Source organism: Dipodomys ordii, unplaced genomic scaffold (genome assembly GCF_000151885.1).
Source record: "Dipodomys ordii isolate 6190 unplaced genomic scaffold, Dord_2.0 Scaffold171, whole genome shotgun sequence".
NCBI classification, from domain to species: Eukaryota; Metazoa; Chordata; class Mammalia; order Rodentia; family Heteromyidae; genus Dipodomys; species Dipodomys ordii.
Genome location: NW_012267387.1, coordinates 81,102 through 105,220, shown reverse-complemented (window position 1 = coordinate 105,220; position 24,119 = coordinate 81,102). Strand labels below are relative to the sequence as shown.

The 24,119-nt window shown below is 36.4% G+C and overlaps 1 protein-coding gene and 1 pseudogene across 1 annotated transcript in view; both read left to right on the top strand.

Annotated features, from left to right (window-relative positions):
- LOC105998700 overlaps positions 1-13,880 on the top strand; it is a 32,947-nt pseudogene extending 19,067 nt beyond the window's left edge.
- Positions 13,881-17,803: 3,923 nt separating this feature from the next.
- Positions 17,804-24,119, top strand: part of LOC105998699 (vomeronasal type-2 receptor 116-like) — a 36,165-nt gene continuing 29,849 nt past the window's right edge. Inside the window, exon 1 of the mRNA XM_013033490.1 lies at positions 17,804-17,919. Within this exon, the coding sequence (XP_012888944.1) occupies positions 17,804-17,919 (116 nt within the window). The remainder of the gene's footprint in view (positions 17,920-24,119) is intronic.

The window sequence follows — 24,119 nt, the reverse complement described above, 5'->3', positions numbered from 1 at the left end:
GCTTAGTTGTTCCTCAGCCCTTCCTGTAATACTTTCACAGTATCTGGCTTTACATTGAGGTCTTTCCCCCTCCATTTAAGGTTGATTTTGCTGCAATGTGTTGTATGGGCATAAGGCTTCTGTTTTCTGCATGTAGATAGCCAATTTTGCCAGCAATTCTTGTGTAAGAGGGTATCTTTATGAGAAGTTGTGTTTTTTGCTCACTTATCAAATATTAGGTGGCTATATGTTTGTGTCTTTTCTTCTGTCTGATTGCCAACACCAAAATATTTTTATTCTATGGCTTTGTAATAAAGCTTTAAGTTTGGTATTGATCTTCCTTCAGTACTGTTCCTCCTGCTAAGGATTTTATTTTTGCCACTCCATGTGTTTTATTACTCTGCATGGATTCTTGGATTGATTTGTCTATTTCTTCGAAGAAAATTGCTGGAATTTTGATGAGTATTGCATTGGATTTGTGTATTGCTCTGCACAGAATTTCATTTTCATGATGCTAATTCTTCCAAACTAGGAGCATGGGAAATTTTTCCATTTCTTTAAGTCAGCTTCAATGTTTTTACAAGAGGTTTAGATATTTTCTTTTTTTATTTTTGGGTCCAGTCGTGGGGCCTGAACTCTGTGCCTGGGTGCTGTCCCTCAGCTCTTCAGCTCAAGGCTAATGCTCTACCACTTGAGCCACAGCGCCACTTCCAGCCTTTTTTTGCTTATGTGGTGCTGAGGAATCGAACCCAGGGCCTCATGCATACAAGGCAAGCACTCTACCACTGAGCCACCTTCCCAGTCCAAAGGTTTAGATATTTTCACAATATAATTCTTTCCTATATTTGGTTAGGATAAGTATTTTAGTAAGACTATGAAAAATGGAGTTGCTTTCTTGATTTCAGTATCACTCTTCTCACTGTTGACACACAAGAAGACTTCTGATTTTTGTGGTTTGATTTCATAGATTGCCCCTTTGCCAAACTTTTGAATCAATGTAAGTTGCTTTGGGTGAGGAACTTACAGGATTCTTTAAATACAGGATCATATTGTGTACCAGGAGGAATACCTCTACTTTTTCTTTCTCTATTTGGATTCCATTTATTTGTTTTTCTTGCCTTATTTCTCTTGCTAGGAATTGCAGCAGTATGTTCAAGAGGAATGGGCAGTGTAGGCATCCTAGTCTTGTTCTGATAGTAGACAGAATGGTTTTAAATTTTGCCCTTTAAATATAATATTGTCAGTATGTTTGTCATAGATAGCCTTTATTATATTGAAGAACCTTCCATGGATTCATAGCTTCTCTGGAGCTTTTATCATAAAGGGGTGTTGAATCTTATTAAATGATTTTTCTGAGTATATTGAGATGATCATGTGGTTCTTTCCTGTGTGGATGTGTTGAATTACTTAATTGACTTATGTATATTGAACCAGGTTTGAAATCCTGGAATGAATCCCATTTGAACATAATGTATGTTTTTTTGTCTTGGTTACTTGTTGAGTTCGTTTGGCTAGAATTTTGTTGGAAAGTTTAGAATCAACGCCCATCAAAAAAATTGATCAATAGTTTTCTTTTACTGATTGGTTCCTATCCAGTTTGTGAATGAGTATTATGTCGGCTTCACAGAATGACTTTGGTAGTGATCTTTCCCTTTCTATTTCATTGAAGAGTTTGAGGAGTATGCAAGTGAGATCCTTTGTGTAGACCTTATAGATTCCTGCTGTGAATCCATCTGGTCCTGGGCTTGTTATGAATGGGAGGCCTTTATTGCCTATTTCAATTGCCTTGATTATTATTGGGTATTTAGATCACCACCTAGAACTGGTTCTCCAAGGAAGGACTCCCCCATGAGGTACTCACAGTTTCCAGAGCCAGCTATGTGCTGGGCAGTAGGAGTCTTCTTGAAGGACCTCTGTTTCTAGATGAGGCAGTCTGTTTCCTCCTCCTTTTTCATCCTACCCTGGTCCTGTGGCGTCTTTACTTCTTTGTGGTGTGTGGCAGCAGCAGTAGCCTCTCCATAGTGGTCCCCAAGGTCATTTAGATGTCTGCCTTCTTTCTATCCTGTGTTTCTATGATTAGTGTTTGTGGTGTGATTCCTTCAATATCACTCTGTTCTCTGTTTAAGGCTGGACTGGTGGTACTTCAGGCATGTCCTGCTGGGTCTCTCTGGGCTGCCTGGGGATGCTAGGGTCAGAGGCTGTCGCTGCTCAGAAGTGATCTGCATGCTGTGGATCTCTTGAGGTGAAGTGGATGCAAAGAATCTGAATAGCTGTTTTGTTGGACATGTCCAAGGAGTTTACATGAGAGAATGGCACCACCTTCCCTGAAGTGTTAGTTCTGCCTATGAGGTACATCATCAAGTTATTGACTTGAGATTTTTCTAATTCGATGATGCAAGCACTTACGTACATGGACTATTCTCTGATAACTACCTTTGTTGTGGGACAATGGAGTTGATATTTTATGTGTTTTTTACATTGAATTCCAGAACTCCGAAAGACTCATCAATGAATTGCTCAGTTTCCATGAGTTTGAGTTTTTTCTGTGAATCATTTGCTGTTGTACTCTAGTTTCATTGTGTTCACAGGAAACAGGGTATACTTTCTTGTACATTTTTCTTGTTCATTAATGTTTCTGTTTTGTGGTCTGAAAATCTTACTGTATCATTTCATGCAGGCAGGATATAGTGGAGATACATTCTCTTCACTGTGCTTCCCTGGGGACATCTTTATCCTTCCTTCATTACTACAGGATAGCATTGCTAGGTACCATATTCTTGGTGGATAGTTTAGATTTTTTTTTGAGAAGCCATCATTTATTCTGTTGTAACTTTTCCAGCCACTATGGCAAGCACAAATCAGCTGACAACCCAATGCAAAAATCTTGTTCATGCTCTCAAGAGAACAAAACAATGAATTTCACAATTTTACCAGCCAACTTGCTAAAATTACATTTTTTGACTTGAGTAAATATTTATTTTTTTCATATATATTTGTATTGTAAAACTACTGTACGGAGGGTTACAAATACATGGGTAGGGTTATGAGTACATTTTCTATCCAGCATTGTTACTTCTCCTTAGTTTTTTTCCTACCACCCATTCCCATTCCCCCTCTCAACTCCTGCCTTCCCCATTGACATTCTAAAGTTCATTTTTGACATAGTGTCTTGTACATCTCATTGTTACAATGGGTCAAGCTGTATTCTTGTTTCTGCATTCTGTTGTTTCCCTTCCCCTACCTGAATTAGAAAAATGTATATACAAGATGCAGGGAACCGGAATCAAATACAGTGAAAATGGGTTATACCATGGGGGAAAAATATAGGAAAGACACAAAAAAATCACACGGTACATTATAAAGACATTAAAAACCACAACAAGAAGGATAAAACCACTTGTGTCCCTATGTTGGGGTTCATTTTGTTAGCATCTTCTTGTTTTTTAATCTTTTTTATTGTGAAAATACCATACAGAGAGGTTACAATTACATGGGCAAGATAATGAGTAGATTTCTTATCAAGCATTGTTGCCTCCTCCTTTGTTCCCCTTCCCAACCCTTCCCATCCCTTTCCACCCTCCTCACCTGATTCTCTCCTCCTGTCAAAGTTATAAAGTTTATTTTTCCACATAAGGACTTGTACATCTCATTGTTGCAATGGGTCCACCAGTATCCCTATTAAAATGATTTGTTTTTTCCCTTTCCCTACACAAATTATATCAACATCAAATACAGTGAAAACAGGGGTTATACCGTGGGGGAGGGACATAAAAACAACAAAGAAATCATCTTACAAATGTGTTAAAAGTCACAAGAAAGAAAAAAAAACGTTTGAATCCTTATCTTGGGGCTCCTTTCGCCTAACTTCAAATTATCTGACCATTTCTGCTTGTCTCAGACATACACTAGTAATTGCAAATACGGGAAACCATGGGACCTATGTTTCTTTGGGCCTAACTTACTTCCCTTAATATAATTTTCCAAGTCTTTCCATTTCCTAACAAAGGAGGCAATGTCATTCTTTCTGATGGAGCCATTGAATTCCATTGTGTATATCCACTACATTTTCTTGATCCATTCATCTACTGAAGGGCATCTGGGTTGGTTCCATATTTTAGCTATGGTAAATAATGCTGCAATAAACATAGTTGTGCTGGTAGCTTTAGTATGGTCTTGTTTATGATCATTTGGGTAAATGCCCAAAAGTGGGATTGCTGGGTCACAGGTATGGTCGCATGTACATAGCTTTTTTCTGATTGTCCTAGATATTTACTGGTTATTGCAAATAAGGAAAACCATGAAACTTATGTTTCATAATTTAGATTTTTATCTTTAGTACTATGAAGATCCCTTCCATTTTCTTTTAGCTTATATAGACTCTAATGAGGAGTCAGCTGTTACAGATATGCGTATGCACCTATGCCATAGAGGTCCCATTTTTGTTCTACTTTAGAGAATCATCCCTGTATATGTATTTCACTTGTGAGAGCTTCATGCTAAGAGAGCTTGCTGTAGATGTCATGGTCAAAAATTTGATTATCTCATCAATTTTAGGACTTTTAGTATGTATGACTCTCTACATTTGCTTTTTTGAAAATACTCTTGTCAACTGTTGACAAAACTTTTTCACACATCTCCATTCCTACCTTTTATTCCTCCATATGTGCATGTTCAATTAAATTTCTTCAAGCTCACTATTTTCTTCTGTTTAGAACATTTTAGTATATGACAGGCTTTCATTGTGATCACTTCACATATACCTACGGTATACACTAAACAAGTTGATCCTTTCATTAGTATTTCCAATGTGCCTTCATTGTTTCCTTTTAAACAATACCACTTGATTTCATTATACTAGTTTCTTTACAATATGCTGAGTTGTGAGCTTAGATGTAAATGTGCACAAACAGTCACAGAAACTCACACATACCTTAGTGCACACTGACAACACAGAGAAAGAAAGAAGGAAAAGTATTTTAATCCTCTTTGCACTATTGGTTCCTTTTTTTAGTATCTCAATCTAAATATATTGAGAGGAGAGTAGTGATCAATGCATTTTACCATGGAGGCCTTGCATCTGGGATTTCTATGCAAAGCTTGCCTACAATTCTCTCCTTAACCCTAATATTGTGGGTTCCTGTCTCCAAAATGAGTTCCTTGAAATCGGATGCATCCTTTTTGTTTTCTTAGATAATAAAAATAAAATACCTGCGCCAATAGTTCAGTTCTTTTTCTGGTTATTATCAGTAAGAGCTATTTAATATGCTGGTCTATGAGCAGATCTAGCTATGGAATAATTCATAAATAACACTTTGCTTCTGAATATTGCAGTTAAATTAAACATTCCTTAGTTAACCTGATGTGCCATATAAACTCATAGCATACACTGGGTGACTGAAAACACAAGAATTATTTTCTACAGAGGTATGGCCAATTGCCCTAATGTAAAGGCAACACAACAAACATTTGATATCTCATATAAATCAAATCCAAGACAAAAGCCTTTTGCTGTGGTGCATGTGTAAAGGGGGAAACAAGCTCTTCCTCGACTTAAATAAGTATCTGAATCTGATTCATGAGAAATGCCCTTCATGTCCTTACCTAGATCTTTATACATGCATGAGACAATTCATTCACATTCCATTATAATGAAGGTAATATTTTAACATATTCCTTGACAATGAAGGAAACATTTAGTGTCTCAAATTCTTAAGTTTTGAAATACTCCTCCTCAATTTCTTTGCTGATTATGCAGCTGTATCCTCAAGAACTATCAGTGTATTTTGGCCTTGGCTTTTGCTATTGAGAAGATCAACAAAAATCCTCATCTTTTACATAACTTGTGATTTGATATCTATAATGTCAAATTCAGAACTTGGAAGATGTTTAATAATCCCTTCATTTGTCTCTTTGGAAGTACAAGATTCCAAACTACTCCTGCATGAGTGATAGCATGTCTATAGCAATACTTACAGGACCATAAGGAATAACATCTGACCAGATTGGGACATTGCTAGGCCTCTACAGATTTCTACTGGTGAGGGTGCAAATTGTAGAAGGATAAAATAATGTATTTGGTAGCTTTTCAGATGATAGAATAGAATGATAGGTAAAGATTCTATTTATGAACCCATCACGTTTTGTTTTATCAACGTGTAATCACTCAAATATAGCTAGAGATATATATTTTCACACTTTGGAAAAAGAGAAAGAAGATTTCAGCAGACAAATGCATAATTTATTGTTTCAAACTTTATCAATATTTCTCTGTAATAAATCAAGAAATGGAAAAGGACTTAGTGGGGTGAAGATCTTGAGAGTACTGAAGGCTCACACCAGTAATTCTAGCTAATCAGGAAACTGGTATCTCCAATTAACCTGCAAAGGGCACAGGGTCAATGTATGAGTCCATTAGTACAGCACAAGGCTTGAGGGAAATTGCCAAGGAAGTGCAAGAATATCACAATAAAATTTTTTAAAAAAGAAACTGAGACACAATAAAAAAAGAATCCATGAGTTTGTGCCCCTGTACAGGCATTCATACACACACACACACACACACACACACACACACACACACACAAAAGATATTATGTTGAATGAAGTAAATCAAGCTCAGACCAAGAAAGGGTAAAAGTATTTTCTCATATGTGAAAGTTAAATCTAAAATATGAACATGTAATATGAAATATATATATACATATATGGTCAATCTGAATAAATTATGGTATACAGAGCAGTGGAACTACATTGTGTAACTTTTATGATCTACTTACAGTATATAAAATGAACACCAAACAGTTGAGTGGGGTAGATGATTGGAGAAAAATGCAAAGGAATATGAAATGGATGGGTGGTGAAAAACACTATAATATTCAATTGGCATGTATGAAAATGGAATTAGGAGTGGGTCAGGTTGATGTAGACGTGAAGAGTTGATGGAAATAGTGACAAATATCAAGAGACAATTACAAGTCAATGGATATATTGGGCAACTTTTCAAAAACAATTAAATTATTATTTCTTTTTCTTTTTTAAAGTTTTTAAATAGTGAAAATACCATACAGAAGGATTACAATCACATGAACAAGGTAATGAGTACATTTCTTGACAAGCATTGTTGCCTTCTTCTTTGTTTCTATTTATCATTGCTGCCCTCCCATCTATTAAAAGGAAACCTACCTTTAACCTACTTCAACTGGTTCTTAACTGAATTCAAGACTGAGATTACTATACATGGATATCTTCTCATTCATGGAGTTCCCAATTTTCTTTCTCTTTAGTTTACCTTTGGGCCTTTTGATCATGCCTTGTGTGACCATAACAAGATTCCTGCTCTCTATCAGATGGCCCCAAAGGACACATCAATAGCCACTGCCATGGTCTCATTACTGCTTCACTTCAATTGGAACTGAGTGGGACTGTTGACTTCACAAGATGAAAATGGTTCTTGGGTTCTTGCTGAATTGAAAGAAGAGATGGCCAAGAACAGAGTTTGTGTAGCCTGTGAGCTAATAATCTCAACCCAAGACGCATGACATGAATTCAAACTCATGGCAGTTCAAAACGAGATAAAGCTATCTTCATCAAATGTCCTCATCATATATGGAGATACATGATAGCTTTAATGGTATCGATTAAGCAAATTTTTATTCATGACAAAGTTTTCATCGTGAACTCTCAGTGGGATTTCACCATGAAGAGGATATATTTCATGCTAGGCTCATTGCATGTACCTCTTATTTTTACACACCATCAAGTAGATGTTTCTGGATTCACAGATTTTGTCAAGGCAGTTATTCCTTTCAAATATCCTGAAGACATTTTTCTTGCAAGGCTATGGTTTCTGTCATTTAATTGCTCAGATTGTGAGTCTGACTGTGTAACATGGTACAACTGTGCTCATGATGCCTCTTTTTGACATGACTATGTCTGCAGACAATTACAATGTATACAATGCTGTATATGCTGTGGCCCAGGCTGTCCATGAGATCCTTCTTCATCAAACAGAAGTTCAAACAATGGGAAATAGAAAAGAAACAGTGAATTCCCCTGAACAGGTAATTTCTTCGGTATAAGAGTACATACTATGAGCAAAGTCACTTTCCATAGGGGTTCCTTACTGTATGAAATTAAATATTTCTTCATGTATGCATGTGGGTTTCTGTATATGTATATATATGATGAGTGTTTATATCCACAAATATATATATGTGTGTGTATATTCATATGCCATATATAACTTGGTTGCAGAAAATAATGAATGTTTCAGTATTTGAAGCAATTTTCCCAACTCAAGTTTTTTTTTTCATTATCAGAAACTCCTCTAAGCACAAAATTAAAAAAAATCGATTCACATTTAAAAATTAAACATTTCAGGTGCTTTTCAAAAACCTATATGATTCTTTATGTTTCAATATTTTTGAAGTACTCTAGACATGTGTGGATATGCTGTTAAGAAAACAACAGGCCAGTAACAAGGATAAATTATATTCCATATTTCTATAAATTAATTTTGGCCAGTGCAGGGACTTCAACACACTGCCTGAGATATGTCCCTGAATGTCTTTGTGCTCCAGGCTAGTGCTCAACCATTAGAACACAGCATTTCTTCTGACTTTTTCTGAATTGTTTATTGTAGACATGGGTCTCACTAACTTTTCTTCCCTGGCTTGCATCCAAGCATGATCCTCTGATTTGAGCCAACTGAGTAGCTAGGATTACATCGGTAAGCCACCAGCAACTTGCTCATGAATTCCTTTAGTTACTAATAAACTCAACATGTTCATAGCTACTGTTTCGAAAACTGCAAATTGAGCTTTTCCTTACTAGTTTCTTCTGTCATAGCAAAGGATGACCTATTGAACACAATTATCCATATTTTTCATATGTGACCAAGTTTCATTCAACTTTTGGAATTAAACACTTAACCACTTCAAATTCTGATAAAGTAGTTGTTGTGGCACGATGGAGTAAAATGAATGATCTTAAAAGAAATCTTTCTAATCCTTTTCTGAATGATCAAGAAAGATTATTTTTCAGAGTGATTTTTTTATTCTCCCATAGATTTCTTCTGAGATACTTGATTAAGTGTCTCTACTCTTTTTGAATTCAGAATCAGAGATTAAAGGCAATCAGCAGTGTTTCTTACTTCAGGTTTTCTGTCTTATCCCTGATATTTACCTCACCATAAGTTGATGTCTCTCTTTTAACGACACACTTTTCTGAAGAACATCCAGGTTTATAATCCTCCAAAGGATCAAGTGATTTGGGATGAGAAAGGAAACTGGAGCCAGAATATGACATTCTGAACATTTGGAATTTTCCAGAGGGTCTTGCACTTGAGGTGAAAAAAGGAAAGTTTGCTCCATATGCACCACATGGCAATCAACTGTCTTTATCTGAAGATATGGTAGAGTGGGACATTGGAACTACCGATGTGAGTTGGATCTAATCCTAATGATTGTAAGAACAAACAAATCAGTCAGAGTCACCCTTCAATATGAGACTTCACAGTCACTGCCACATCCCTATTTTTCCTCAGAGTCCTCTGTCTGCAGTGATACTTGTAGTCCTGGATTCAGGAAATCTCCTCAGGAGTGAAAGGCTGTCTGTTGTTTTGATTCTACACATTGCCCAGAAAATGAGATTGCTAATGGGACAGGTTAGTCTGTGACTTATGAAGAAATTCTTTATCTCTCCCTACTTTTCTTGAATCCAAACATGTTAATTCAAAAGTTATGCATTAGGATTACAGAGCCAATTCTCCTTGGTCTGTTAAGAACTAAATTCTGACAAGAGGGAGGTATTGATCATTACAATATGATAGATCATAGTTTGAATTAAATATTAAGTAATATTTTTCAGTTTATTGCAGGGAAAGTTATATCTAGGAATCATTATTATCCCCAAACTTTTTTTCCTTAAGTTTCTGGTGACCCTCAACTCTTTTCTTTTTTCTTTTTCTTTTCTTTTCTTTTTTATTGTGAAAATACTGTAAGGAGGGGCTACAATTACATGGGCAAGATAATGAGTACATTTCTTATCAAGCATTGTACCTCCTCCTTTGTTTTCCCTTCCCATCCTGTCCTCCCACCGGCCCCCCACCCAATTCTCCCCCCACCCGCACCAAAGTTGTAAAGTTCATTTTTGACATAATGACTTGTATATCTCATTGTTGCAATGGATCCACCTGTATCCTTATTTAAACAATTGGTTTTTCCCCTTCCCCTGCACAAATTATAACATCAAATACAGTGAAAGCAGGGGTTATACTGTGGGGGAGGGACATACAAAGCAACAAAGAAATCATCTCATAAATGTGTTAGAAACAATCGCATGAAAGAAAAAAAAACATTTGAATACATATCTTAGGGTTCATTTCCTTAACATCATCTTATCTGACTTTTTCTGCTTGACTCAGACATGTACTACATATTGCAAATAAGGAAAACCATGGGACCTATGTTTCTTTGGGCCTGGTTCACTTCACTTAATATAATTTTTTCCAAGCCTTTCCATTTCCTAACAAATGGGACAATGTCATCCTTTCAGATGGAGGCATTGAATTCCATTGTGTGTATAGATACCACATTTTCTTGATCCATTCACCTACTAAGGGGCATCTGGGTTGGTTCCATATCTTAGCTATAGTAAATAATGCTGCAATAAACATAGTTGTGCTGGTAGCTTTAGTATAGTCTTGTTTGTGATCATTTGGGTAAATGCCCTTAAGTGGGATTGCTGGGTCATAGGGGAGCTCTATCTGGGGTCTTTTGAGGAACCTCCATACTGCTTTCCAAAATGGTTGAACAAGTTTACACTCCCACCAACAATGCAGTAAGGTTCCCTTCTGTCCACATCCCCTCCAGGATCTGTTGTTATTAGAGTTCTTGATTTTAAGCCATTCTAACTGGGGTGAGGTGGTATCTCAATGTTGTTTTGATTTACATTTCTTTTATGGCTAGAGAGGTCAAACATTTCTTCATGTGTCTATTGGCCATCCTTCTTTCCTCTTCAGAGAAGTTTATCTTTAAGTCTTTAGCCCACTTATTTATTGGGCAGTTGTTTCTTTGAAGATTTGTTGTTGGTGGATTTAAATTTTTAACTTCCAGGTATATTTTTGATATGAGACCCTTGACTTTTGTATGGCTAGTGAAGATCTTCTCCCAATCTGTGGGCTTTCTATTGATCTTGCTAGCTATGTCCTTTGCCATGCAGAAGCTCTGCAATTTCATGCAATCCCTTTTGTGCAACCTTTCTTTGATTTGTTGTGTTTCTGGGTCTCTATTAAGAAAATTACAGCCTGTGCCCAGGAGACCTAGGGCTTCTCCTATTCAATCCTGTAATGTTTTCAGAGTGTCCTTTTTGACTTTGAGGTCTTTGATCCATTTGGAGTTGATTCTGGTGCAGGGTGATATGTAAGGATCTAGCTTTAGTTTTCTACAAGTAGTTAACCAATTTTGCCAGCACCATTTACTGAAGTGGCTGTCTTCCATTCTATTTTTTTAGCTCCCTTATCGAAGATTAGATGGCTATAAGTCTGTAGGTTCATTTCTGGGTTTTCAATTCTATTCCATTGGTCCTGAGGTCTGTTCTTGTGCCAGTACCAAGCTGTTTTGATTACTATGGCTTTGTAGTAGAGTTTGAAATTTGGTATTGTATTATCACTAATCTTTATAAATCTAAACTCTAATAGGAAATTAAACATGTTTTATTATGGAAAGTGTTTATCTTAAAAGGTATTTTATGCACACAGGAATCATGAATCTAACATATCTTTATTTCTTAGTGTCCAGAACTCTACTTTGCACAGGACAAGGGCCCCGTAAGTTAGATTCAGTATAAGAAGTGAGCATGACTATACAATATCCAAGAGAGGTCAATCTATTCCTATAGCTTCACAAGTTAGCAGGCAAGTTAAATTTAATAAGAAATCAAGGATAATATACCACATGGTAAAATTAATGTTTTACAGAAACATGTTGGGACACTTAAGCTGTTTAATTACAATTTAAATATGATTGAAGAACTGTTAATGATAGTGAGAAATAGTGTAGAAAAATATTAATAGATATTATAGTAGCCTAACTGTTACATTATCAATACATGCGATAGTCATTGAGTGAAAAAATGTTGAATAAAAAAGACTGATGGAAGTATAAACACCATCCCATTTGTAAGGAAATGTAAAGACTTGGAAAAAATGATATTCAGTGAAGTAAGAAAGACCCAAAGAAACACAGGCTCCATGATTTCCCTTATTTGCAATAATTAGTACATGTCTAGCATAATCTTAAGAGATGAGCAGAATAGTTCTGTTCATATGACCATATAAGATGATGCTAAGCAAAATGAACTCCAAGACATGGACACAAGAGATATTTCTTTGTTGTTGTTGTATTTTTTTAATGTACTAAGTGATTTCATGCATTTTTTGTACATTGTTCTCCGTACAGTATATCCCTTGTTGTCACTATATTTGCTTTTGGTACCATAGAAATATATATATATATATATATATATATATATATATATAATATACATATACATAAACACACGTTTATCTGAATTAGGGAAGGGAAGGGAAACAGCAGAATGGTGTGACAAAGGACAAGGGAGGAACCAATGCAACAGCAATATACATGAGACAATATTTTGGAAACGATCTGTTCAACTAGTAGGGAGACTCTTGGGAGGAGGTAAATTAGGAGAAAAATAAGGGAAGTTTGACAAGAAATGTACTTATTACCTTACTTATGTAAAGAGATGTTTGACAAGAATTGTACTTTTTACCTTACTTATATAAATGTAACCCCTGCTTACATCACCTTGACAATTAAAAAAGTCTGAATAAAGAAGAAGATAAAAATGGGAGGTTGTTATGGCTTGGAAAAAATACAAAAATTCTTTTAATATACTAAATGCTGACATCTAGAATTTCACCAAAGTGAAAAATTTCCTAAATTCTTTGAAGAAAAGGAAATTCATAAAACCAAGTAATGGCAGTGTACATGTCTCACCTGATATACAGAAATGTGTGAAGTGTCCAAATCATCAGTATGCCAACACACACAAGACTCAGTGTCACCTGAGAACAGCAAGTTTCCTGGCTTTTGAAGATCCTTTGAGCATGGCTCTTTGCTTCTCTTTGCTAACTGCTGTGGTTCTTGGGATGTTTGTGAAACACCAAGACACTGCCATTGTCAAGGCCAATGACTGGGATATCAGCTATATCTTGCTCATGTCCCTCATCTTCTGTTTCCTCTGTTCCTTGCTCTTTCTTAACCATCCAAACAGTCACCTGTATGCTGCAGCAGATCACTTTTGGGGTGTGGTCACTGTGGCTGTTTCCATAGCGTTGCCCTAAATGGTGACTCTGGTTCTGGCCTTCAAGTCCACTTCCCCAGGGAGAAGGATGAGGTGGCTGTTGGTATCCGAATCTCCTAATTTCATCATCCCCATCTGCACCCTTATCCAGATGATCCTGTGTGGAGTCTGGCTGGGAACCTCTCCTCCCTTTGTGGACACAGATGCACACTCTGAACATGGCCACATCATCATCCTGTGCAACAAGGGCTCTCTCGCTGCCTTCTACTGTGTCTTGAGATACCTGGGTTCCCTGGCCCTGGCCAGCTTCACTGTGGCTTTTCTGGCCAGGAACCTGCCTGACACCTTCAATGAAGCCAAGATCCTGACCTTCAGCATGCTGGTGTTCTGCAGTGTGTGGCTCACCTTCCTGCCTGTCTACCACAGTGCCAAGGGGAAGGTCATGGTGGCTTGTGGAGGTCTTCTCCGTCTTGACCTCTGGTGCAGTGCTCCTAGGATGTATTTTTGCCCCAAAGTGTTACAACATCTTTTTAATGCCAAGTAGAAATTCTTTGATGTCTTCAGGGATATAAGACAGTAGGAGAAATAGACACCCTTAAGATTAAGCATATAGGTTTGGTTAGTATACACAAGGATTGATCTAAATCTACATTAATTATCTCTCCTTGTCATAGTTTATATTATAGAATATATACTTCAAATATTAAGGATCTACCATGCACTTTCATAGCAGTGGTAGTCACAAATGATGGTGATCACAATTTAAACTGGAGTTTTGCTTCTGTATTTTTGGTTCCTACTTTTTAATCTGCACTTAATTCTACTGTCCCCTCTTTTTAATGTCTTTTCACTCTTGTCTTTCTCAATAACTTCTAAATTTTTCAGTTTATTAACTTATTGTGTGCACACCACCATTTGGCAGAGTCCTCAAATCCATTTCATTAATATTTTCCTCTTCACAAATTTACATCTTTTAATGTTGTCCTTATAGATCTCTTTGTTCAATACGTGTGTACTTCCATTCACACATTCACCTTTTGAAATTATCCTGAGTCTCTTTTGTGGGATCTCTCTCTCAGTTCCAGTCTCTCTTTCTGTTTGTCTCTCTCTGTCTCCTTATTTGTCTTCCTCCTGCCTCTCACATGACCTGTATATGCTACAAAAAATACACTTTGATTTTTAAATTTTTCTCTTAAGATTAAAGTCTGTCATGCATAATAGTAAGCCCCTTCTTGCCTGGATATACTTTTGATTTTTTGGTTTATTAATCATGCTACATTAATTTGACAACTATAATTTTGAATATTAAGTGTATAAGATTATTTCTTTTAATATCATCACTACTCACAATCTGTTCAAACAGGAAAACTTTTACTTGTTACATTTCAAAATCTTGAGAAAGCAAGCTTTGCTTATTGTTTCAAATAGGTTGATTTAGTGGGCTCTATACTATGTTTCCAGAATTACATATTTAAGAGATATAGACACAGTTGCACTCATTTCTTATCTGCTCAAGAGTTCTTTGCATGCTTCTTCTGATAAAAATTTCATTCATTTATGTAGGGCCTATATTGTACTCAGGGCCTATACTATTCTTTACCTTTTTCACGCAAGGCTTCTTTACCACTTGAATGATGGCTCTATTGCTAGCTGTTTGGTTTCTTATTGGAAATAAGTGTCTTGTACACTTCACTCCCCAGGGTGATTTTGAACCTCTTCTCAAATTTACATTTGTAAAAGCTACATGGTTAATAACTTACCACAGCTTTCTATACAGGACATTTAGACAAAAGACTTTATATATACACATAAACTAACATAATGAAACCCATTTTAACTACACTCTAGTAAATCCTTAAAGTAATACAAAAAATAAAATTTAAAAATCAATCTATTTAGAGTTGGAAAAATACTATCTCTTTTGTCAATTAGGACTAAACTTCATGTATACCTTCAAATGGTGGCTACACAAAACAATACCTAGGATTCTCAACCTATGAAAAGATATTTAAAGACTTCTACTATGAAAAGAAAAGCTATGATATAAGACACTGGGTAAGAAAATTAAAAGACATCCTGTGTTCTGAGTTTAGCCGTATTAAAGATGTGAAAGTTGCTATATCCCCAAGCTACAATTCTTTCAATGTTATTCATCTGAAAATTCCTGATCATTTTTCAGTAAAATAAAAATCAATACTAAGACAAAAAAAGGGAAATTCTGATAATCCTGTTGAGATTAAGAAGATTCTTCTCACCTTGCTCATAAAAACAAACAAATTTTGAAAGTGAAAGGGTGGAATAAAATCTACCAAGCAAATGGTCCCCATAAACAGGCAGGAGTTGCAATCCTAATATGAGATAAAATAGACTTCAAACTAAAATTAGTGTGAGAAGAGATGAAGAATGTCGCTACATCCTAATTATCATAGCTATTTATCATGGTATATCTCAGATATATACTAGTTATTGCAAATAAGGGAAACCATGGGACCTATGTTTCTTTGGGCCTGGCTTACTTCACTTCATATAATTTTTCCCAAGTCTCTCCACTTCCTAACAAAGGGGCAATGCCATTCTTTCTGATGGAGGCATAGAATTACATTGTGTATATGTACCACATTTTCTTGATCCATTCATCTACTGAGGGGCATCTGTGTTGGTTCCATATCTTAGATATGGTAAATAATGCTGCAATAAACATAGTTGTGCTGGTAGCTTTAGTATGGTTTTGTTTGTGAAAACTCAGGTAAATGCCCAAAAGTGGGATTGCTGGGTCATAGGGGAGCTCTAAGTGGAGTCTTTTGAGGAACCTCCATACTGCATTCCAAAGTGGTTGAACAAGTTTACACTTCCATCAACAATGCAGTAAGGTTCCCTTCTGTCCACATCCCCTCCAGCATCTATTATTAGAGTTCTTGATTATAGCCATTCTAACTGAGGTGAGGTAGTATCTCAATTTTGTTTTGATTTGCATTGCTCTTCTATCTCAAGCTTTTACAATACTACTTAGAAAATTATTACCTCTGTCTCTTGCTTCAAGTGTTTCCCTTATTTATCTCTCTGTAGTTTCATGTTTGAAGCTCTTAAGTTGAGAAATCTGATGGAATGATAGGAAACTATTTCTCGTCTTCCATCAGTGGCAATGGAGTTTAAAAACAAAATTAGTTATAGAACAATCTTGTATCCACTATCTGTAATTAGCTATTTTGTCAACAATCAGTTTACTAGCTATGTGGGATTGTTCTGGATCATCTGTTATGTTTACTGATTTCCAGATATTCTTGATACCAGTGTCAATGTGACTTTGTTTCAGTGGTTGTGTAGTATAGTTTGAAATCAGACTTACCATATTTCCAGCATTATGCTTTTTCTCATGTTTTTGTTCTTTCATTGTGTGAATCCAAATAAATTTTAAGAGACTTTTTGTGAAGGAAAACATTGGCATTTTGAAAGGAAATGAATCTGTGAGTTTCTTTGTAAATTGGGCATTTCAACCATATTGATGCTTATCTATAAAAATGAGAGGTGCTTCCTGTTTTCTTCTCTTCTCTGATTTTTGCTTCTACATCCTCTGGCTTTCATGATGGACAGAGGACTTTGATGCCTTAGGTTGAATTTCCCTTAGACATCTTTGGAGCCTTTGGCCGACAGTTGGGTTCAGGGGTTCTTTCTTTATCAGTTAGTTTGTGTTGGTGTAAAGTCTTCTGCAGGCATCTTTATGTTCTTGAACTATGAGATATAATTTGCAAAGTGAGGATGTTTACTTGGATATGGTGTGTGTGAATTAACTCTCTAAGTACAGTTCCCTCATAACATTAGTTGACAACTCAGAGGCATATACTTTTTCTGGCTATTTCACCATTCACATGACATGATATCAGCTCATGCAATCCATTTGCATCATCCCAGATGACTTTCATGGGAGTAGTTTCTTGTCACAGACTTTGGACAAACTTTAAGCAAGATAACTCCATCTCTGGGGCCTCATTATCTGTGGTCTTGGATGAAATCACAGCATCTGTGACACAGACTTTGGACAAACTTTAAGCAAGATAACTCCATCTCTGGGGCCTCACTATCTGTGGTCTTGGATGAAATCACAGCATCTGTGGGGAAGAAGGCAAATCTGCAAACATGTTTTCTAACTCATGTTTTTCTCCTTGATGCAAGGCTACCAATGCAGAGCCCCTGGGAATAGTCTTGCACATTATTTCTGAGGACTCACAAGAGACTTTGATTAGAGGTGAGCAATAGTGTAGATCTCTGTCAATAAAAAGACACACATGCACATATATATATATATATATATATATATATATATGTGTGTGTGTATATATATATATATATATATATATATATATAACTGAAACTGTGGGCATAACTTCCTTTCTGCTAGGCAGATACTTCAGGGATGTGCCCTTTGGCTTTCACACTCTTCCTTCTCCATCTTCCCCTCCCTGTCAGGTCCTTGGCTGGCACTAGCTGCTTTTCTACAATGAAGCACCGAGCACACATGGATGGACATGTAATAATCACTGGGTTTTTCCCTCTCTACACTTTGGGAATAGATCACAATAACATCCATGCTTCTAGTAAAGAAGATAACAAGATGTAAGTGATTCAATATTTTGTTTCCATTTACTGTTTTATTCTGAGGATGTTCCCTGGGTGAGGAATCTCTGGGTGTTCACACCAATGATCTCCCTCCCTCTACAGTGACCTCCATCTCTATTGCATCTGGAACAGCTCACTTTCACTATGTTGTCTTATAACTACTGTTGACTGATTTTCTGCCTGCTAGCAAGAGAAGATTCTATTTCCTTCCATGTAGCTTCTCCTTTCCAGGTCTGTAAATTCTTCACTTTACTCCAGCATGCCTGTGTCTCCTCTGTCACTGTGGATAATGAAGTGCTGTTACTACAGTGAACCCAATTCACTGGCATGGGATCTGTATCAAAAGGCTGAAACTGCTTTTCCTTACCCCCTAGCCAATAGTCCGAGAACTTTGGGTAGTAACATATATATTTTGCGAATGTTGGTAAAATTCCTTATTGTGGCTCATGCCTGTAATCCTAATTATGAGGCTCATATGTGAAGATGGAGGAGTGAAACCAGCCCACGTAGGCAAATCTGTGGGACTTTTATCTCCAATTAACTAGCCAAGAGCTGAAAATGAGACTGTGGCTCAAGTCACAGTGTGCAATCCTTCAGGCAAAAAGCTCAAGAACAATGCCCAGGCATGGATTTCTTGTCCTAGAATTGGTGGGCGTGCACACACACATTCCTAGTATACACAAGCAGTTACTGTTCCAAATTAAGCCTTGTGGCATTGTTTCATGTAAGATAGGCTCCAGATCCCATGTGGTACTAGGCAGCTGAGAGTTATTTCTTATAGGGGAATTTTATGTGCCCAAGTTGAGTTCTTCTTTTTTTTTAAATTTAAATTTTTATTTTTTGTGAACATATTGTACAGAGGGGTTACAATTTCATGGGCAAGAGAATGAGTACATTTCTTATCAAGCATTGCAGCCTCCTCCTTTGTTTACCCTTCACATCTTCACATCTTCACTTTTTATGTTACTTGTATGTTTATATTTCTCTGTTGCTGGTCTTGGGATCTCAGAGCCTGGGTGCTGTCCCTGAAGATTTTTGCCGAAGGCTAGTTCTCTAGCACTTGAGCCAAAGCTCCACTTCTGGCATCTATTGGTAATTAAATGGACATTAAAATCTCACAAATATCCTTGCCCAAGCTGACTTGAAAACAGGATCCTCAGATCTCAGCTTCATGAGTAGTTGAGCTTGAGGCAATCGTGTCTGGCTTAGCTTATTCTTCATATTGCACACTATTTACCCATGTTTAGCTGATGTTCATTCTCTTAATTTCCCAAAATATATTTGATATTTTTGTTAAGATGCCAATATAGACATGCTGCATAGCATGGTTTCAGCCAATGGATGTTTCTTTGTTACCCCTAGATACAAAGTAATGTCTGGTCTGCATTAGTCAAATTTTATGCATGGTATTGACTACAGATGGAAATACTTATTGCCTAAGTCTTTGTTTTAGATAAATAGAACACTGCAGTTAGACATCAGTAGGTGAGAGATCTGACTCAAGTCTGTGTCCACTGATGTTAGCTAATGTTTGCTAATTTTGGTACAATATGGTGCTTGTGCTAAGTATCTGGTTCATGTTATGATTCCACACTGCATGCCAGATACTTTGATTTTATTCATTCACTCTTTTAAAAACTACTTTTACATCATGTCACACATCATTTTTTATCTTCCATATCTCTAGTTTCTTCTACTCTTCTTACCTATTCTGTGGAAGCTATGAATGAGCCACTGGTAATTGGCTTACTTTGGACCATTGCATGTATTTTTATCTCAAACCTGTTACTCTACCACTTCAGGTACACCTCTACTTCTAATTTCTTTTTTGGTTAACTGGAGGTAAAATATTCCATGGAATTTTCTGTGACAGCTCGCTTTGACTCAGGATCCTTAGCTGTTAGCTTCTGCTTAGTTAGGATTGCAGGTATAAGCCACCAGTAGAGATAGTTTAAATTTCTTGAAGAATCTCCAAACTTTAATTTTTATATGCCATTACCAAATCTGCAATTTTTCTCTAGGTTAATGAATAATTAATGTCCTGATTTTCCAAATGATTGAATATCATTTTACTGTTGTGGTTTTCTATTTCTAACTTTAAACAATCTGTTCCTTGCTTGGACTTTTTTAGAATTGTTTTCAATGATGCTATTTATCCTCTGTGAGATATATAGCTAACAAGATATTAACTGTACATTTGGCTGTCCCACCATTTCTTTCATTGTGCTGAAACTTTTCAATTGGATGTAGGCACATTAACTTTACATTTCCAGTGTTTGGGGTAGAAGTTATGAGCTTATAAATGAGACAATGGATACTGACATTAAATTATTCCCAGAGAATAATTATTCCTTTTCTTTTTGAGCTAATGACTTGTATTTAGATTTCTCCTTATTTTCTCTATTACTTACAAAGTTTAAGTATTTATTAAGAACCAATAAACTTTGAGATTAAAAAAATAGGTTAGTTATTGCAAATAAGGGAAACCATGGGACCTATGTTTCTTTGGGCCTGGCTTACTTCACTTCATATAATTTTTCCCAAGTCTCTCCACTTCCTAACAAAGGGGCAATGCCATTCTTTCTGATGGAGGCATAGAATTACATTGTGTATATGTACCACATTTTCTTGATCCATTCATCTACTGAGGGGCATCTGTGTTGGTTCCATATCTTAGCTATGGTAAATAATGCTGCAATAAACATAGTTGTGCTGGTAGCTCTAGTATGGTCTTGTTTGTGATCACTCAGGTAAATGCCCAAAAGTGGGATTGCTGGGTCTTAGGGGAGCTCTATGTGAAGTCTTTTGAGGAATCTCCATACAACTTTCCAAAGTGGTTGAACAAGTTTACACTTCCACCAACAATGAAGTAAAGTTCCCTTCTGTCCACATCCCCTCCAGCATCTGTTGCTATTAGAGTTCTTGATTATAGTCATTCTAACTGAGGTGAGGTGGTATCTCAATGTTGCTTTGATTTGCATTTCTTTTATGGCTAGAGAGGTTGAGCATTTCTTCATGTGTCTATTAGCCATATTTATTTCCTTTTCAGAGAAGGTTTTCTTTAAGTATTTAGCCCACTTATTTATTGGGCAGTTGTTTCTTTGAGGATTTGTTGTTGGGGATTTTAATTTTTTCTAGGTATATTTTAGATATGAGACCATTGTCTGTTGTATGGCTAGTGAAGATCTCCCAATCTGTTAGCTTTCTATTGATCTTGCTAGCTATGTCCTTTGCCATGCAGAAACTCTGCAATTTCATGCAATCCCATTTGTCCAACTGTTTTTGATCTGTTGTGTTTCTGGTTCTCTATTAAGAAAATTTCGGCCTGTGCCAAAAAGACCTAGTTATTCTCCTATAAGTTGATGTTAGTTGAAATGAACTGCAAGATAAGTATTCAAATGTTTTATCTTTCTTGCAATTGTTTCTAACATATTTATAAGATTATTTCTTTGTTGCTTTTTATGTCCCTCCCCCATGGTATAACCCCTGCTTTCACTGTGTTTGATGTTGGTATAATTTTTTGAGTGGAAGGGAAAAAACAAATCATTTCAATAGGGATACAGGAGGACCCACTGCAACAATGAGATGTACAAGTTGTTATGTTGAAAAACAATCTTTACAATTATTCCTGTTCTTTTATAAGCTATTGAACTGTATGTAGATTTTTTCCCTCATTTTCCCTATGACTTGAAAAATTTAAGTCTTTATTAGGAACCAATCAAGTTTGAGATTAAAAAAATATATATATAGGCTAGATTTAGTGTTTCAAACATGAATGCCCAGTTTCTCAATACCAGCCCTCGCTAAGGGTGTCATGATTAGTACTTGTAATACATGATAACTTCTCCTACAATCAGGTATCTATTGTTTGTAATTATTTTTTCATCTTTTATTTCTTTGATCCATGTATATGTTGTATCAGAATATTTTCTGCTATTATGACTGTGCAGGATGAATAAAGAACAGACATGGGATGCTTTCATGTTGTTCGTGTGTCTTAAAAAAGCTCTGGCTAATGGAGGATTTCCTTGATCATAAAATTCAGTTTTGCCTTTTCTATTTCTGTGAAGGAAGTAATAGGAATTTTGACATAGACTGTACAGTATCTTCTGTAGAATATTTTTTCAGTAATACAACTCTTTTCACCATACTGCTTCTGGCATCCTGAATAATGGAGGTGTGGGTTCATATGTATAATTTTGTCCCTGGCTATATTTCCATATACACTCATCAGGTCTTCATTTTACTTCCAACATAGTGTATAGTGAGTAGCATTGCTGCATTTGTTCACCCTTTGTTCCAACTTTTCTGTGACTCCATGCTCACAAAAACAGCAACAAAGAACATAACCCTCATATTCCCATTTCCTAGAGTTCTTTTTAACAAATATTATTTTATATGATCAGATGCACATCGGTATTACATCTTTGTGTTCCTCTCCTGAGTATATTCTCCTTTGTTCTCATTGTTGGGAATGCCTAGAGGCCTTTATAATTTAGCCTGCTCAAATGTTTTTTACATTTGCTTTGTTCTTTGTAGATTTACAGGTACATTCTAATACTCAGAGAAACAGTACAACCTATGTTTCTCTGAATCTGGTTTACATTCCTTTCTTACTCTCGTTGAAGGGCATTGATAGTGAATTGACTTTCTTAGAATCAAACTATCCTTTGGACTGAGGGTTTTATTCATTCAGGCATTCTAATCTTTATTTATACAGCTTGCATTCCAAGTTATTATTGACAGATCACTTCTCAATATTGCCATTATGTACCTTATTCTCCTGGTTTATTTATATTTTTAATTTTTATTTATTTTTTATTGTGAAAATACTGTACAGAGGGGTTACAATTACATGGGCAAGGTAACGAGTACATTCCTTATCAAGCATTTTAGCCTCCTCCTCTGTTTACCCTTCACATCCCTTCCCATCCTTCCCCCGCCCCCCCAATCCTCTCCACTCCCCTCCCCCCCCACACCAAAGTTGTAAAGTTCGTTTTCGACATAACGACTTGTACTTCTCATTGTTGCAATGGGTCCACCTGTATCCCTATTTAAACGACTTGTTTTTCCCCTTCCCCTCCACAAATTATACCGACATCAAATACAGTGAAAGCAGGGGTTATACTATGGGGGAGGGACATACAAAGCAACAAAGAAATCATCTCATAAATGTGTTAGAAACAATCGCATGAAAGAAAAAAATATTTGAGTACATTTCTTCAGTTTCATTTCCCTAACATCACCTTATCTGACCTTTTCTGCTTGACTCAGACATATACTAGTTATTGCCAATAAGCGAAACCATGGGACCTATGTTTCTTTGGGCTTGGTTTACTTCACTTAATATAATTTTTTCCAAGACTTTCCATTTCCTAACAAATGGGGCAATGTCATTCTTTCGTGATCCATTCATCTACTGAGGGGTATCTGGGTTGGTTTCATATCTTAGCTATAGTAAATAATGCTGCAATAAACATAGTCCTGCTGGTAGCTTTAGTTTGGTCTTGTTTGTAAACATTTGGGTAAATGCCCATAAGTGGGATTGCTGGGTCATAGGGGAGCCCTATGTGGAGTCTTTTGAGGAACCTCCATACTGATTTCCAAAGTGGTTGAACAAGTTTACACTCCCACCAACAATGCAGTAAGGTTCCCTTCTGACAAAATCCCCTCCAGGATCTGTTGTTATTAGAGTTCTTGATTTTTGCCATTCTAACTGGGGTGAGGTGGTATCTCAATGTTGTTTTGATTTACATTTCTTTCATGGCTAAGGAGGTTGAGCATTTCTTCATGTGTGTATCAGCTATCCTTCTTTGAGAATTTTCTCTTTAAGAGTTTAGCCCACTTATTTATTGGACAGTTGTTTCTTTGAGAATTTATTGTTGGGGGATTTAATTTTTTGAGATTCAAATATATTTTAGATATGAGATCCTCGTCCCTTGTATGGCTAGTGAAGATCTTCTCCCAATCCGTGGGCTTTCTATTGATCTTGCTGGCTATATCATTTGCCATGAAGAAGCTCTGCAACTCCATGCCATCTCATTTGTCCAAACTTTCTTTGATTTGTTGTGTTTCCGGGTCTCTATTCAGAAAATTTTGGCCTTTGCCAAGGAGACCTAGGATTTCTCCTATTCCATCCTGTAATGTTTTCAGAGTGTCTGCTTTGACTCCGAGGTCTTTGATCTATTTGGAGTTGA